This window comes from Aphelocoma coerulescens, chromosome 2 (genome assembly GCF_041296385.1).
Source record: "Aphelocoma coerulescens isolate FSJ_1873_10779 chromosome 2, UR_Acoe_1.0, whole genome shotgun sequence".
Taxonomy (NCBI): domain Eukaryota; kingdom Metazoa; phylum Chordata; class Aves; order Passeriformes; family Corvidae; genus Aphelocoma; species Aphelocoma coerulescens.
The window spans coordinates 19407741-19425759 of NC_091015.1; the positions used below are offsets into that span (position 1 = coordinate 19407741).

General features: G+C 35.5%; 1 protein-coding gene across 1 annotated transcript in view; it reads right to left on the reverse strand.

Moving 5' to 3' along the window:
• Window positions 1–18019, reverse strand: part of PLXDC2 (plexin domain containing 2) — a 264431-nt gene that overhangs the window by 32533 nt on the left and 213879 nt on the right. The window contains exons 10-12 of the mRNA XM_069006678.1: window positions 4529–4589; window positions 1504–1657; window positions 100–138 (exon numbers count right to left, since the gene is read on the reverse strand). Of these exons, the coding sequence (XP_068862779.1) occupies window positions 100–138; window positions 1504–1657; window positions 4529–4589 (254 nt within the window). The remainder of the gene's footprint in view (window positions 1–99; window positions 139–1503; window positions 1658–4528; window positions 4590–18019) is intronic.

An 18019-nucleotide genomic window follows, 5' to 3' on the forward strand; every position in this document is an offset into this window, starting at 1 on the left:
AAAAACTATTTCTACAATCTGATTTTGATTAATGACATTCAGTGGGGAATAATTTGACAAAATACTGACACTATTTACAGACCAAAAAATATCTCTTACCTCCATTATCTTTTAGGTGCAGTGCTATCTTGGTGTCATCTATAAAGGAAATTCACAGTTAGCTGAAGGAAAATGCATTTTTCTAGGTCATGAATCATTTTAGTAATCAGTTTCTAATGTCAGGGAAATTCCACAACAAGAAAATTATTTGGTGCTCAACTCAATGAGAACTAGATTGTGGTGTTTCATGCTGAGCACAACATTTTTTACCACTAAAAAAAAAGCATTTATGAGAGTGTTAAAGCATTCAGGAGGATTCAAAAAACTTGCAAATAAGGGTATTAGAGTCTCTCTCATAATGTTAATAAAAAACTCATATCTGTTACATGTTCATACATAGCTTGACCATTCTGTCATATTAAGGACTATATGAACCGACATATGAAAATAAAGTAAGACAATGACTTAGTTGCTTTTTGAAGCATCTTGAAAAGGTCTACTAATACTAAAACCTATTTACTTCTGTATCCCTCTTTTTCTTGTGAATTTCAGTGAACAGAATGCCAGAGAATATTCTTTTCAACGCAGTCCAAACACTGCACTGACAGTTTCTAAACTTGTATTGCTTTAAACAAAACCAGCCTTTCTTATCAGTTGATTCCCACCTTGAAATGCCTTCAGCTCAGATTTTCCTGTCACAGGCCACTTGGAAAATCTGCCTGTACCTAGTACTTTTTCTTGTGTTAACATACAGTTTCAACAAACAGTCACACACATGCACACACACATATATTGTAGATGTTCCTTGATTAATCTGAGTTAGCTTTCTTGCCCAGATCAATTTCCTCCAAATGCAGAAAAGCAGGATATTCCAAGCTCAAAAAGGCAAGATTTAAGCAGCCAGTGGTACAAGGATGAGGACTGACCCACCTTTACTTACCCAGTTAATTCGGTTCAGAAGCCTAGAGAAACTACTTCACAATGAGCGCTACATGAAAAGAACAGTGTCAACTGACTGAAAAAAATTAAACAGGCATATTTCAAAGAGGTTTTTAGTTTGGGTTATCTGTAATTTTCACCTGGCTAAATAGAATCCATACAAGAATTAAAAATTCATTAAGTCTGTGTTGGGAATTTCTTCTGGATTTAGCAGGGACCTTTACTGCTACTGTTTTAGAAGGTTTTGGACTATGGCCTGAATGTAAAGCAACATGAAATCTCAAGTTTTCTAGAAGTTTGCCTGACTTGTCCTTGCTTCTCCAGCAGCATCCTCTCCTCCAGCCTGGTGCAAGAGTGAGCAGTTTAAAAGCAGTAGCACAGAGAGCCTTGACTGCAATGCCCAACTCCTTCTTCTGCCCCAGAGGGAAAAGTTCATCATCAACATATACTTAAAGGAAATAAATTTATTTCTAAATTGTAAATTACTTTTTTTCCAAGTGTAAATATGCAATGTGTACATGTCACCTTCTGTGGGCAGGCTAGTTGGCAGGTGGGAAGTAGTGGATCCTCTAGTGGTTGTTAAAACTCTGAACCTCGTAGTCGTTGGCAGAAGGGTGGTGGTGGAGTACAGAGGTGTTTCAGTTGTGTCTATGTTCTTCTCACAAATCTTATCTTTTGACTGTCAGGAAACAACAGAAACAAGGAAAAGAAAATTAATTCTCAGTGGAAACTGTCAAGAGTGAAGAATTTAATCATGGACAAGCTGCTGTGATAAAAGGAGTGAAAATAAACACTCTAGATCAAGAAATTTCAAGAGTTTTTTCTTTTAATTTTCCTTTTTTTTTTTTTCCTTTTCCCCTTTAAAGTACTCATGCAGCATTCATCAAGATTTCTTTTTCCATTTTTCCATTTATCTGCAAAATTTACAACTCTTAATTGTTAATGACAAAGTTTCAAAGTCAGCCCAGACTGTCAAACTTCTTATTTCCCTTGATCAGAGTTTAACATCTAAATTCATAATTTAGATTTTCACTCTTCTATTATGAAAGCTCACTGCCATCAATCGAGGTGCCATAAAATATGCTAAAAACGGTATGTGGGAATTAAATAGTAGCTCTTCATAGTGAACAATGTGTAGTTAAGTGGAGCATTTAATTAGGCTTTACTTGCAATTATTACAGAGGAACACATATATATGCGTAAAATGTGTGAATGCATTCAACCTATAGAATATTTATTTACTACAATAAAGCAATCCATTCACTATATACCTATTAATTCTACAAAATATTAAAATGTCATATATCATTTGTCTATAGCAATAATTATATAAAACATAATTATTATAAAATGTAAAAAACAACAATAAAATATTATAATATATTAGCGCACTATAAATAACAATCATCATCATACAATAATTTAACATTTATTTGCTTGGGCAAATATTTTGATACAAGTATAGAGTCCGCTTGCTTCTTTTTTCCTCCCAAGTTCTGGACATTTTTAAAATTCTGCAGATGTAATGAATAGTTTCTTCTATGGTTCACACAGTTTTGGAGGAAAATACATCCAATTATCTTGCAGCAAATATGGGAACTACATCTGACTCCTGCTGTCTCCATTGATTTTAATGAGAAGTGGAGTCATGCAAATATTTATTTCATTTTATTGAGATCTGGCAGTCCAAACCCAGTGGGCATTGTCTTTCTTTTAATATGCACAGATATTTTATTGTTTTTTGTTTTACCAGAAACAATTTATTACATTAAACAAAGGTCCCAGTACCTGCAAGATAATTATTCTTTAAATTTCTTTGTATTTTTCTTGAAAAGTACTGTTAATTTCACTGATGCAATGCAATCAAAATTTAGCTCAGAGTTTACATTTAAAATAAACCTTACTACCAAAGTCCTCATTATTCATCCTCTTGAGTGAAGGCATCTAAAACTAACCATTGTGTGCTAATTATTGATCCCTCACTGAACTCTAGCAGTCAGCTCAGGCATAATTCTGAAGATGCCAAGTAAGATGTTGCTTCTACTCCAGAGAGCCCAAAACGTGGACAGTGAACTGCCACCAAGTAGCCTGAAACTGTGCAAATTAAACTATTAATTTCTCAGATACACTTATCATATTAATAATTTCCTCTCAGATCATGTACTAAACCTTGGAGCACCAGCTGGACTGGAAGAAGAAAGGAGAAGCAGAATGGGAAGTTACTGTCCTGCAGAGAGGTTTTTGGATAACTTCATTTACAAGCACAACTGGGTCCTAGCTAATTATAATCTGGATTAAAGCAATGCAAGGGTTGTGCACTATAACAACACATGCTCCCTGTATATTTTATCTTATGTTCTTTAAGAGATCGCCCCCCCCAGACAATAAATCTCTCAGAAATTTTGCTTTTAAATCAGCTGATGACAAACTGCAAAGCTGAAGCTTCAAGGCCATGTAACAAGGCAGCACGTAGTTTGCAGTTATTTTGCAATTACAATTATAAGAAATAATTTCTTCCATTAATCTGGATTTTTATAATTACTTCTCTTTGCTTCTACTGAAAATAAAACAGAATGGGCTTTTCTAACTAGACACTTGGGGCTATATTTTTTGCCCTGGGTTTCACCTAACATTTCAGAAGGTCTATGTTGCTGAAATTCATGAGGAAATTCCGCCTGTTCAGCAAAAATGGAAAAATAACCCTTTTTTTTTTGTGGCCACCAGAAGATTAAAAGTGCCATAAATTAATTTGTTCCTATTACCACAATCCCAACATGGAAAAAAAAAGGAAAAATGAAAAAAAAAACCCAAACCCCAAATCAAAAACACTTGTAAAGGGGATTTTAAACTGGAAAAGAATCATCATCATTATATTTATAAGTTTTTCTGGAAAATGAACTTCTCTGGTCTAGGAGTACCCTAAATAACTTTCAGAGGAGGCTCATGGTCCCTATTTAACAGCCCACAACTACCACAGTCAGGCAGCTTTCTCATCCTCTCACTGCATCTCCATGAAAAGAAATCAAAATGCCATGTAGGTTGGTCATGTGAGGGCTTTTAATTTTTTTTTAATTAGTATTTTTATTTTATCTCTTTGAATTAATCTGTGTACTTTCTTCTTTATTAAATGATTTGGCCAAATTTCACAATCAAAATCGAATGCCTGTTTTTCACTTGAGAATACTCTGGCAAAGGGTTTTCAGAAGAACATCACAGTTTCTTCCCCTTTTCTGGCAAAAGTCAGAGATATAAAAGAAAATCAGTGCAGGGGCACTGTTTTGGAGGAGGCTTTCTGTTTTTTGGGGTTTTGTTTAGTTAAACTAGTTTCTCAAAGATAAAATTTTAATTTTTGTCCATTTTATTCCCACAAATGGGGAGTGAAATTGCTCAGATTATTCTTCTTTGTTATGCCTCATAGAATTTCCCCGAATGATAAATATAATATGTCTTTGGCCTTGAAACTATGCTTTATAATCTGAATAATTTAATAAAAACATCATAACTATATAAATTGCCTCTGATGGGCTGAGGATGTATACTACTCACATACCTCTTCAGGGCAGCCACTGTCTACCCAATCTTGCCGGTGACGATCAAATCCACTGGAGCATCTTTAAATGATGAAATAGATAGGAGTTGTCCAGATGGAAATAGGAGGAAAAAAAAGAATAAAGGAAGGGAGAGGAACAGAACAGAGTGACAGAAAGAATAAGTAAATGATGTGATTTAAAATCCATACGATTTATATGGTATCACTTTTATTCAAGATGCTGTTGCTTACAATATGAGTCACTGCTTTAATCCACTTCAGTGAAAGGTGTTTCTATGAATGAGACTTTATTTTAGATTTAAAATTTATTTAAAATTTTTAAATAGGAACATCTCCCTTCCACTGGATAATTATTCTTAAGATGTCACTGACCCATAGCATTTTTAAGTTTGATGTCAATCACACTGATTTAATTTAGCTTAATTATTATTGTCCAGACTTCTTAGCCAGGAAAATTTAATCCCACAAAGGATGCAGTGAACCAGTCACTGGGTTTATCAGGCAAAGTGATCTGAGACCTCAAGATACACAAATAGCCATTTGATCAATGTTCACAGCTCTTCTGAATACTCTCCATGACAAATAGAGAACTCTGTAAAGCTGCTTCTACCTCCTCTCTAGATGTGGAAACCTTAAATTTTCTTATCATGTTTCTTATCAAATTAGGTGACTTTAATAACCTCTTTGCAATATCCTTTGTCTTTTGCTATATGTAACAAAGAAATTTTTAAGAAACTTGTAACACTTTAATATAATGATTCCCCTGGAAATCCCCACCTCTCAAGAGTGTTATCACGGATTGTAGAGTAAGTTTGTGTTTCTTAGACAACAGGTAGCATCACAATCCAAAAGCATTATTAAAATGGCAAGCAAATAACTAAACCATGATGTTCATCTTTGAAAGAGATTCTTCCCACCCATGGTGTTTTTCATTTTGGAGGGTTTGTTTTTGGGTTTCTGCATTCATTTCCTGCAGTATTTTGTTATAAGACAGGGTGATGTCATTTGGCACCTATGGTCGTAACTCACTTGGATGTATAAAAACAACTTCCTTGCTGTCTTTTAATAAGACTAGGCAAGCAAATAAGACTACTGTTATGGTTAGCTGTATTTAAGGGTCATTTTTTGGTTTACAAAGAATTGAAAGATGACAAGACATGTCAAGTAATACCTACTTCAACCAAGGTAACAGGTTCATTTGGAAGAATGGAACACGAATTATTTTTATAGTAGGAGCGGATGTTACAAGAAGATGTAAACAATGGTAACAACACACTTGGGGTAAGAAACATCTCCATATAATTATTCTGAGTAGAATCTACAAAGTCTTTGAGAAAAGATTTTGAGAAAAATGTTCATTCTCTTCTTATACTTGCATTGATCCACATTTTGCCATTTGCAATATTACTGACAGAAATAGGCCAACACTAAAAGGTGTAATTTTTCACATACTCTATAGCAACTAGCTTCTCCAAAAAGCTATGGCAGTTAAGAAATGTCCAAACCAGAAGAGTATTTCAGAGAAATACAGGTATCTCCTTCCCAATGCATGAGACCTCTAACACAGGAAGGACACCAACCTGCTGGAGTGAGTCCAGAGGAGGGCTGCAAAGATGATCACAGGGCTGTAGCACCTCTCTTATGAAGACAAGCTGAGAGAGTTGGGGTTGTTCAGCCTGGAGAACAGAAGGCTCCAGGAAAGCCCTATACAGACTTTCCACACTTAAAGGGAGCTTATAAGAAAAATGGAGAGAGACCTTTTAGCAAAGCCTGTAGTGACAGGACACAGGGAAGTGGTTTTAAATTGAAAGAGAATAGATTAATATTGTCCATAAGGAAGAAGTTTTTTACAGTGATGCTGGTAAGTCACTAGAATAGACTGTCAAGAGAAGTTGTGAATGTTCCATCATTGGAAGTGTTCAAGGTCTGGTTGGATAAGGCTTTGTGCAACCTTGCATCTACTGGAAGATGTTCCTGCCCCTGTCAGTGGGGCTGCACTGAGTAATCTTTAAAGGTTCCTTCCAACCCAAATCATTCTAGGAATACAGACCCCTGGAAAAGTGTTTTCTTCTTGAAGTGTGAGTGAATCAGTGCTGTGCTGGGAGCTCAGTGCTTCTTCTCTGTCTCTGTTGTGTTCTGTCTCCATGAATGTTTGAAAGAACAAGGAAAAACCTAACTAAGCAGAAAGCAATGATGACATGGCATTCCAGGTATGAATAGAACTTTTTTTTCAGTCTCCACTACTTTCCTCTAAAATGTGAAGAGCTTCATTAGCAACTTCTGTGCTCATCTTAAAGGAGGACTGGACTGATTTTCAGATATACTGAATACTCATAAATCCATTACATTTTATTCATACTGCTGTGGCTAAAATCTAATAGGTTTGAGGATATGCAGTACATCAGAAAACCCAGCCAAATATTTACACATGAAATCAAGCCACTCCATAAATTCCTCCACTTGAGGCAGCTACTGCAGTTACATATCTTTGCTAATTCAAACCCAATGTACTTAGAGCTAGTAGGGATTAACAAACTTAGATTTTATTTTATATCTAAATGGTGACAAATTTAAGGCTCCAAAGATTAAATGAATGAAAATGTATCTCAGGTGCACTCATTTACAGTTCTTAAGTCTTCTCTTACAAACTAATGAATTGCAAGGGTGAGTAACATTTCTGGGGTTAATTTTTTTTCACTAGGAATTAGCCAACCACCAAAAATTGAATGCAACACGCAAGGACTTGGAATGGCTCTTTCAAACATGTGAGGCAGTCTTGAGAAGATTCTGACTTAAAAAACGTACATTAAACCCTGGGCACTGTTTATGTAATGTTTTCCACTGATGCACAGTGAGTCCAAACAATGTTATCAGAAAGCACCTTTATCAGGAATGAGATAATCTCCTGGCAAACCTGTTTGTGAACTTCCTTTGAGGCATATATCACTTGATGTCAGCCATAGCAGCTACTATTGCTGCCTTGATGAGTTAGAATTCTGGATACTGTCATTTCAGTGCAGCACCCGCTTTACTGACTGCATTTTAAAGACCCTCATTTAGTAGCGTGGTGATAATTCCCTGTTGCCTTTAAAACATTGGAGCAGATTTGATTTGCTGTGCTGTTTATGCCATCTGTCAACATGGATATTTCATAACAACTTCATTTTCAAGTGATGACCGAACTCAGCCCCTAGGAAAGTGATAATAAAGATGTTCTAGGAAATGAAAATTGGGATATTCATGAAATGCAAGGAATTTCAGGATTTATGTGGAATTCTGGAATACTGGTTCAGGGAGGACAGGGAGAATTAATGTCTCTGCATGTATAGCAATGAAGATTTGGCATAACTAATGCAGCTGAGTAACAGGAAAGCTGTCAGAATCCTTTCAGTGAACTGTATATAGCCAGAAAGGAGCTGGAGATGCCATCCTATCTAGCCAATGCCATTTACCTGTATTTGGCAGAGAATACTTAAATAACAAGAAATGTCCATTCAGTGCATGACATGAAATGCTTCACTCCTTTTCTTGAAGAGAGTTCAATGAGGATTGATGATAATGGTGATGATGATAATGATAATGATAATAGTAATAATAATAATAATAATAATATAACCTGTATACAGAAAATTCATCAACGTTTGACCCGTAAAACCTAGAAACATAATGGAAAATTATTGGGAAGGAAAGGGGCAAAGTCTGTATGGAAAAATCTTTTCACCAGGTTGAGATGGAGTAGGACAATCAAGAGCATTGAAATGCACAGCACATCCTTTAAACCAATAATTTCCTAGTCATTTTGGCTCTATAAAAGCATGTAAAAAATGGATTTTTTTGAAATAAAAGACATTCCAGAAATTTGAAATGATTTTGTAAATACCATGTAATGATTTAGCTCAGTTAAAAGGTTTATTAACTCAGCTAAATAAAAGGGTAATCTGGAAAATTAAATAGAAAATTGAACAGGCAGAACTCTTTTCTGACTTCAACCATTAAGGAAGGACCATCACATTATGAAAAGATTAAGACAGTTTCTAGGAAGTCTGAATCACTAAAAGAAGAATTAGAACATTTTAAAGTAGAATTTCTTTCCAAGGTGAGATAGGAAGTAAAAGTAAATAAAAAAATATATATAATATTTAAAAAAAAAAAGGAATTTTGTATCTGTCCAACTGAAAAGTACTTCTAATCATAGAGTGATTTTTGGCGGCAAAAATGTTTATCTTTGTGCTTGGTCTGGTTTTGCCTCCCTTTATCACAGAGCAGGCTCCAATTTGGTTCCTTCATCCTTCAAATATCACTTGTCCCACTGTACTTTCTGAAGAAAGACTGAATTTTCCTTCCTTTGTTATTTTCCACTTTCAAATGCAGAACTTTATCACAGCTGGAAATGCTTATGAAGTTCATGTGAAGTGTCACTGTGAGTGACGCTGGCATGCATTTGTAAGGTATTTGAAGGGTATTTGTGCTTATCACCTAGCTCAATACACCTAACCATAGATCTGAATTCAAGCATAAATATATTCTCTGCATTTATCCTTTACTTAAACATTGCTTAATTAAACTGTACTTCAGGATAAGATGACAATTTGATTAGTCAGAAGAGGATTTGTTCCCACCTTGCTCTTGTAAAGTAAAAATAGCTGACTTAGCTGAATACAAGGATTTTAAACTAAAACCAGCCTATACTATTTTAATATTTATGAAAAATTTGAATGTTATGAAGGCATAGTTAATAGTTGATGCAACACTGAATTCCACCATTGTCTTAACATTGTGTGCTGCTCAAAATTTAAACCATTCAGGTAATGATAAGGATGATCAGAGTGGCACAAAGTTCAGTAGTCAATCTTCAGCCTGACAGTGGTTCCACAATTTTATGGGATGGAAAGTTTGGAAAAATATAGCTACGTGTCCTGTAAAATACTCCTGAAACATCAAGTAAACATAGAAGTAAAAGATGTTAAAACCCAAGCTGTTATTTTATACAGAAGAAGACTGAACATGCATAAGCCTCAATATTTGTAACTCTGACACAACATTTGAATAGGCAGTAGGAAATAAAGACTCCCATAGGGAATTCTTTCTGTTGAAAGAGGCTAAGAATAAAAGTGGGATAAAAGACATAAATTTTATTTCCAATTCCACTAGAAAGAAAAAGAACAAATTCTGTTTCAAGTGAGACTTGGCAGAGTTCTGATTAAAGAAGAATAGGAGGATATTTTCTATAAACTTAACGTCAGTTACAACAATAAAGGAAACATGCTGAAAAGCAGATAAAGAATAAAAAATATGCTTTTGTTAAAGGCTCTGCATTCAATAGTTAGAAGGAAAAAGACAGTGTAAGAGGAGGACCCTAGAGTTAAATTTAGGAGATTATGGTATCAGAATTTCCAACCGAATCAGCAGAAATTTATATCAAATGTGTTCTCTGGGCAGGAGCCACACTGAGATCAGTCTGCGATACTAGATTATGGTCTCCACTGCTTTGACTTTGTGAATTTGTACCTGCACAAAGTGGCCATAAATAGCTAATAGCAACAGAAGTTAGCAGAGAATTCTGATCTATTGGCATTGCTACATGCTTTGTACACATGCAATTTCTCAGGGTTCGACGCAAAGAGATCTGAAGTACTACTGGATGTTCTTTACATTCTGGTTATTGATCTTAACTAGCCCAATTTAGCCCTTCTTTCTAACATGATTGTCTGAACTATTTTCTATCTTTGAATATTCAGGTGACACTGACAGTCTCAGAAGTACAATTAGTGTTGCATACCCACTGATTTTGTCTCATTTTTAAAATAAAAGTATGATGGTTGCCTTTGGAGAAAATATTTCTTTTTCCACTTTAGAGATAAGGAAACAGAACATAGGAGACATGAAATGATCAGCTGAGATAACACAGGATTTGTAACAGAACCTAGAATTAAGCCCAGATTTTCTGTAAACCAGATGAGCATGCACTATTTCACAGCTTCTGTGTTTTCCATAGTACTCACAGACATAAGAATGGTAGAACAGGAATTAAATTGAAAAACATCAAGTCTCAGGTGGTGTGTACCAAGGCACAGATCTCATTCACACATTGCCCATGCTCCCTTCTTTATATTTAGCTACTTTAACTGGGATTTTACTCCTTTAAAAAAACTCACACTGATAATATTAACAACTACTAGAGTCTTTGTGCCAGGATAAAAATGACCTGGTGCCTAGAGATGGTGTGAAATGGGGCTGTTCACGTTTCTGTTATCACTCATGAACCCCCAGTAATCATACCGTGTACACCATGGCTGATTCAGTACTAGTGGGCATCAGCATCTGAGCTGCTGGAAAGAGAACTGCAGCAATGGTTTGGTTAGGCTGGGTTACTGCTCCTGCTGTATCTCATTCACAACTCTAAAGAGAGTAAGAACTCAAAGGAAGAAGGAGCTATGACAGGCAAAGGAGGCAGAGAGTGCTAAACTCTACAGAATCTGATGTTTACATGCTTATAAAGGTATGTGAATTAGGGCTAAGAAAAACACCTTCTGTTAAAACTCAATGAACTCTTCAGATAAAGAACAAAAAACGGAAGGACATGAAACATCCTGTAACTGGTTATGTTTGAAGCAACTTAAAGTTCAGAAAGTTGTTTCCCAAATCAGTATCTTAAAGTGTCTCATTTTTTATTCTAAAAGTGAGTCCAATTCTGATGTCAACATTGAGCAGGGACAGTCACCAAAACAGATTAACAAAGTATTACAGAACAGTCGGGGCTCCTCAGTTTCTTAATTGTACATATTGATATTTGTTGTGATATCCAGCAATTTTATTAATACTTCATGACAATCCACATATTGGAAGAGTTAATAGACCTGAATAGAGGGGGAACTAAAGATGACATTTAAGGTAGAATATTGATAAAATTTCATTTATTTCCCCAAAGTTGGGAATATCTTCTACAAGGACATGTGAGAGAGTCCCCACTGTTTACATGACTGCAAAGATTGAGAAATATACATGCTATAAAAAATCTGAGGACTATGTTGGGAAATGAAGCAGCCTGCTTTAGTAGGTCCTCCTAATCTCAGATAATACAAAATTTATGAACAGACATATGAATTTCAGATTTGTTTAAATAAAAATTTTTTGCAATGCTACATAGGAATATGTGTATAGTAATACATAAAATTTAAAATATGCTAAAAAAAGAGACTTTTCATTCATGGCACTTCCTTACAGAATAATATCTAGGAGGCTATGAGGCAAATATGGTCTCAATGATGATCAGTTTATATTGAGGAGTACAACCATAACAGGTTAGCACTTCTGGAAAGCAATTAAGACAATTGTGATCATTCTGTCTATACTAGGACAATAAACATGCCCAGAAATGTTCTTTGGCACTGAAGACTGCTGGCACACAATGGCCTGTGCCTGAACAAGCAAACTCTCTCAACCTTGAAAAGAAGGAGGTTGCACATAAATAGCCAGCTTCCAACAGTCCAATTCCTGCACCATGCCTGGGAACTGTTCTGGACAGTGCTCCTGGGCATGGACTGACATCACACCAGGAAACATCAAAACTGTTTTAATGGCACATCCAATTGTTTTACAATGCCCAGGAAGCTTCCCAGGCTGTTTATAATTTGCAATACTATGAGAAAAGATATTTTGTATGAGAGGATGAACTATGCTTGTACAAGTGACAAGGGCTGCCATTCTGCATTATATTTCAATGAAACCTGAAAAAGAAAATTTGATAAAGTGCAAAAACTTTCCATTAAAAAATCTTGTTTGATTCCATTAAAAATCACTTGATGTATCTTATTTATTTATCCTTGTTTTATTTATTTCCCTTGTAATGAGAACAAAGGAAATTAAGAGTGATCATAAAAAAATTGGTGAAAGATAGATTTCTCCCTAGCAATGAAGTGGGTTGGATGCTTATATGAAAAGAAAAAATCCAATACTTCCAAAAAAGGAGATTAACATTCATCCTAAAAATTATCCTAGAGTCAGGTGTGATAATCTGGGCTGCCTGTCTCCACAGATGTGCCCTAAGTTTTGATGTTCCTGAAATGTTTTGTTCTCAGTCTCTGTTGTTTCACTTTTTTTTTTTTTTTTTTTTTTTTTAATCTAGGCCAACAATTTAGGCTACAATGGGTAGGTGGTATCTGGCTTCTGAAATAAATCTCATGAACACTCAAATATTTGATAAAAGGTATCCAGCAACTAATTTCTTGGAACATACTATTCTCTGGTGATCAAGGAAGTAGTTTGGAACTACAAATTAAATTCATCTCAGACATGAAAGGGAAGACATCTAGTACCTTGTTCCTCACTAAATTATTGTACTAGGAGGGTCTGTGAGAAAAAGTGCACCTACTGCACACTCATTATTTTTACTAATTCATTTATAAACCTTTTCTGTAACTGAACTTACGTGAAAAATCATCCTAAAGTCATAAACCTTGGGTTGCCCAAACTTGTGCATTTTCTAATACATCATTTTTGGGACAGAAAGAAATGTACAAGTTGTTCATCTGCTGCAAGCAGATTGATTTATTTCAGTCCATTGGAAGAGAAGATAAGATATAATGCAAAATAGTAGTGGCACTGCTCTATGTACAGCAATGCATAAAAGCATTGCAAAATGAGCAATGATGGATAATGGAACTAACCTGTTACAGTACTGTCCTATCCTTTTTTGATTACAAATTCATTTAGGACTAGAAAAACTAATTAATTTCATCAGGAGCAGCTTATATATTTGTCTCAGAAACTACTGTTGTAGGGCCTAACAGCTCTTGAGAAACTAAGAAACTACTTGTGTTGGGATTTTTTTTCCCTTTAACTTTCATATTGGAACTTTGAAGGTTTTTTTTGTCTCCAAAGTCAAAACATATATCCTGCCATATTTGGTTTGAATAGTGACCATGAACTATTTTAGAATCCAGTGTTTTCATTAGTGGAAGACAGTCAGCTCACTTATGACTCTTCCAGTAGCACAGGAATAGCAGATAGCATAAAATAGTATGAAGAACTATACATGATAGTCAAGAGAGGGAGAACCGGATAAAAATATCAGTAGTTTATCAAATAAAGATAACACTTGCAAATTAATGTTAGGTTAAGGAAAATGCAGCAAATTTCAGAGGTGTGAAAAAGATATAATTAGGGACTTTACCCACACAAGAAATGTAAGAAACAGCCTGAGTGTCAAGAAGATAACCTAGAAACTATGCTGTAGACATGATGATAAATTTAAATCTCATTTTTTTTGTTCAATATGTTATAGTGAGATAACCAATGAGAAGTTTGAGACCCTGACTGCGTTCCTCTCTCTGTGAACATGGATTCATACAGCAGTGAAGATGTCAAAACCTTCTTGAAGCTCTTTGAATTCAGGTAAAGCAGGTACAGTTTTTGCCTTATGTGGTAACTTCCCTCTCAGTATTTTTTAAGCAGTCTTGTGTTTAAGTAACAACCCTAGTTTTTCTATTTTTTATAATTTGTATTCTGTATTCATCTATTCATCATCTACCTGTACTTCACATTTCATGTATTATAAAAATTATCATCCTAACCACTTTGCATTACAATTTATTTAATGCAGCATTGTTAAGTCTGTTTTATTTGAAATTTGAATGTCCCTTGCATTCTTTGTAATATACAATTAAAGCCCAATAGTTATGGTAGATGACCATTTGAGACATTTATTTGGGAACCAGACAGTCTATAATGTTTTGTGTAGGAACTGACGAGAGAGAGAGACAGCCTATAACACACAGAATGACAACTAGAAGCCTGAGTCAAGTTTCTTAAAATGTCTAGGATATGTATAAATTGCATCATAAGGCATCTGTGGAACCCTTTCATGGGTGAGTGTCACTTTCCACCAATCAAATAGGAATTTGCATGAATTCAAACTTAGCTATCAATGTAAGAAATGTAAGAGGAAAATGAAACCAAACCAAAAAGAATTTTGGGCTGCAATGTGACTGAATGTGGAATAGTTCGGTCAAAAACCCCCCAAAATTTAATCCCAGAGTAAATACCTCTCTAACACAGCATGGCAATACCCACTGGAATGGCTGTCACACTCAGGATAAACAATCAATGAGGAATTAAGTCTGTACTCAGCACTCTTGTGATTTGAAAGATTTATGATTGGCACAGAAATTGCAATCTTAGATATAAATGGTTCATCAAAGACTGAGGAGGGCTTTGTCTTATTGTTCTAATGCAATAAGGGAAGAATCAAATGTCACTCGTATAAAAGAATTGCAAAGGAAGTTTCTACAGAAAAGAATTGTACTACTACCTATTTTCCTAGTGTTTTGTCATTATGGTGTCTTAGGTGTTTTGTCATTATGGCATCTGTGAATGTGTAAACATGGAAATGAAATACAGATGTTGTCATCTTTTTCCAAAATTAATCAGCAAAAGTAAGTATCCTCCAAGGTATATGTAACAGGTGGATGTGTTCTACCCCTCCTCTCAGTGGGATTTAAGTGCTTAACTGTCCTCTGTGTCTTTGATAACTACTTCCTGCATTTATAACAAAACACCTTAGGAATGTTGTATATTTATGTTATATATTTGATAGTAGATGTACATGGAACAGACTTCACATTAAGGTCTTAGAACAGTCCAGGCAGTGGCCCTTTCTCTATTAACTGTGATACCTATGTCTTGTCCAAGCTGTGTTGCAAAACTGGGTATCACAGAAACCTGCAGAGTGGATAATGAACAGTCTCTAAGCTCCAGGAGACACAGCAAAAACTCAGGCAAAGGATGTTACTGTAAACATCTAGCTAGTGAAACCAACCTCAAATTTTGAAAGGCAAATGATATTGTAAGAAACAGGGATATACAATATTAATACTGTGAGTGAAGTGTCTTAATGACAGTGTTTACACCTAGGTAAAGAATCCTCAAATTGCTTCCCCATCTTCAGGTCCAGGGTTTCATAGAAAATATTTAACAGAAAGACTAGGATTTCAGAGTAATAAGAATTTTAGCAATCTTCCACTTCTTTTCTAGAAATAATTTAAAATTTCTACAACTCAGCCATGAACTTCTTAAAAATCTGCATTAGTTATGAGCATAACTGCTGTCCTCATGCTGTTCTGAGTTATTCAGGAAAACAAAGCAAGGTATGCATATGTATGACTAATGCTGCAGCTGCTAGAAAACTGGCTAGTTTCTGTATGAAAGCAGGATTCAAATTCAACCAGTTAGATATCAAATCTATTAATGTTAGGATCAGGATGATTGTATGGAGCTGCTGAGAACATCAGTGAGTTCTGTGAAAACACTGCAGAAAAATGTGGGGAGAAAAGAAACTTGGGGAATGAATGGTCTGGTCTAGCACTGACTTGTACTAAGCCCCTGAGAACCAGTGCATGTTCACTGGGTTTCTGCTCAGAGACTGAGATTTTTAGGTTTATTAGTATTAATCATAGGAATTATTCCAGACGATCTGTGCTCAGGGGAATTACAGAAATTCCACAATAATTCGACCAACTCCAGCTACTACAAATTCCACAAATGTACCAAAAATATAGAAAGCCTATTAATCTGCTGTTTATCCATGTGAGATTCTCAGTGAATTGCAAATTCCTCTGACTGCAGGCTAACTTTCAATAAAAACATGTTGTGAGCTCAGGATCATCTACATTCCTTAACAGTACTTTTCAATGTACTGTTATGTACATTTTACTGATATGTACATATTTACCATTATTTTTAAGTGTACCTACAGGGTCACTGAAGTGACACTCTCTTCTAAACGGAACAGCCATCCCACTTGAGAATATCTATTACTATAATCTTGTGAGGCTTTTTTCATCAAACAATACCATCACTGAGCTCATTCTGGTTTGAGAAAATGCTTTGTTCTTTAAACATTTTTGTGCCACTGTCTTTTCTTTCTTTGGTCCCATCAGGCTTGCCTTGCATACAAAATTCTTAATTATTGAATGCTAATTTCCTAACAGTTTCTTGCAGTGCATGAGGGCAAATTAGCTTGTCAAATTAAGAGCAAGCACCTTGGAAAGTATTTGAAGAAGTTGGGTGTGGAGCAATTTTCTGCTCAATAAGGTATAGATCTACTTATTGTATCGTTGCTATCAGTAATGTATTAGGGCTGAAAAATTTACACATTAATTCTTGATACATCAAGATCAATTGCTGTCTCAATACAACTTTTAAAATAAAAGAAAAATATGTTGCATTTTAGAGCAAACTCTGGCAAAGGGCCATACTTTCTGATTCTCAGGTCTGCAACATGATTGCTTCATAATTGGAAGAGAAACCGTATACAGGTTAGAAAACAAGTACTGCCATTACTTTTCATTTATCACAGTGTAAATGTGACCTAATTCAACAATCTGATTAATACCCAAGTGTTAACACTCAGCTATATTTTCATATAAAACCACTCCTGCCAAAAGAACTGCTGTAGTGGCATACAAACTCCAGAACCTGGGCACGCTTCTTTTGCCTTGTCTGAAGCAGGGGTATGACCAGCAAATTCATGAAGTGAAACACATTGATAGAATGGAATATATTTAACAGAATACACTATATTTTAAACCTCAAGTCCTTCCAAAGCATCTAAAATGAGATTTTCCTTGTAATTTGTATGTGAAACTATTACATTGATTGGATTATATATGCTCCCTCTGGTGGTTTACTTAATCCATAGAAATGCCTCTTTTTTTTTTAGTTTGTATTTCAATGGCTAAGATACTGTGGCCAATTTTGTAATAACAGCTCACTACTGTCAGTTAAATAGAGTTTGGATAAAAAAAAGCCTGAGTATAAATCAGCAAGTCTTCCTCCCATCTCTTAATTTGCCATTCAACTATGAAATATTCCTAAAGCAATCAAGAAAAACCCCAAAACCTTAAACCCTCAAATAGTTAAAATGAGGAAGTATTTAAAAGTGAGCATTTTGAACCAACCTTGAGGTCTTATGATGGAATGATAAAGTCAGTTGGACAAGGGAAGGTCAATGGATGTCACCCATCTGGAATTCTGTAAGGCCTCTGACACAGTGCCCCACAACATCCCTCTAAATTGGAGAGATACAGATTTGGTGGTTGGATGGTGGAGTGGACGAGGAATTGGTGAGATGTTTGCATCTAGAAAAACGTGGTCAAAGGATCAATGCCCCGATGGAGACTGGTGACAAGAGATCCCTCAGGGGTCTGTACTGGGACCAGTGCTGCTTAATATCTTCATCAATGACACAGACAATCGGTTTGAGTGCACCCTCAGTGAGTTTGCAGATGACACCAAGCTGAGTGACGTGGTTTGCCTTCCCCTGCTCTCCAGTGAAATCTACAACCCTCGTTGTGGTGTAAGCTATCCAATAAAAGCTGAGGAACACGTAGATATCAAACAATAAGCTGTGTGTTTCTTATTTGGATTTAATATTTTTTTTGTAAATCCAAAGACTTCTGTAGTCAGATAGAATAGTACTTATTTTCCTGCTTT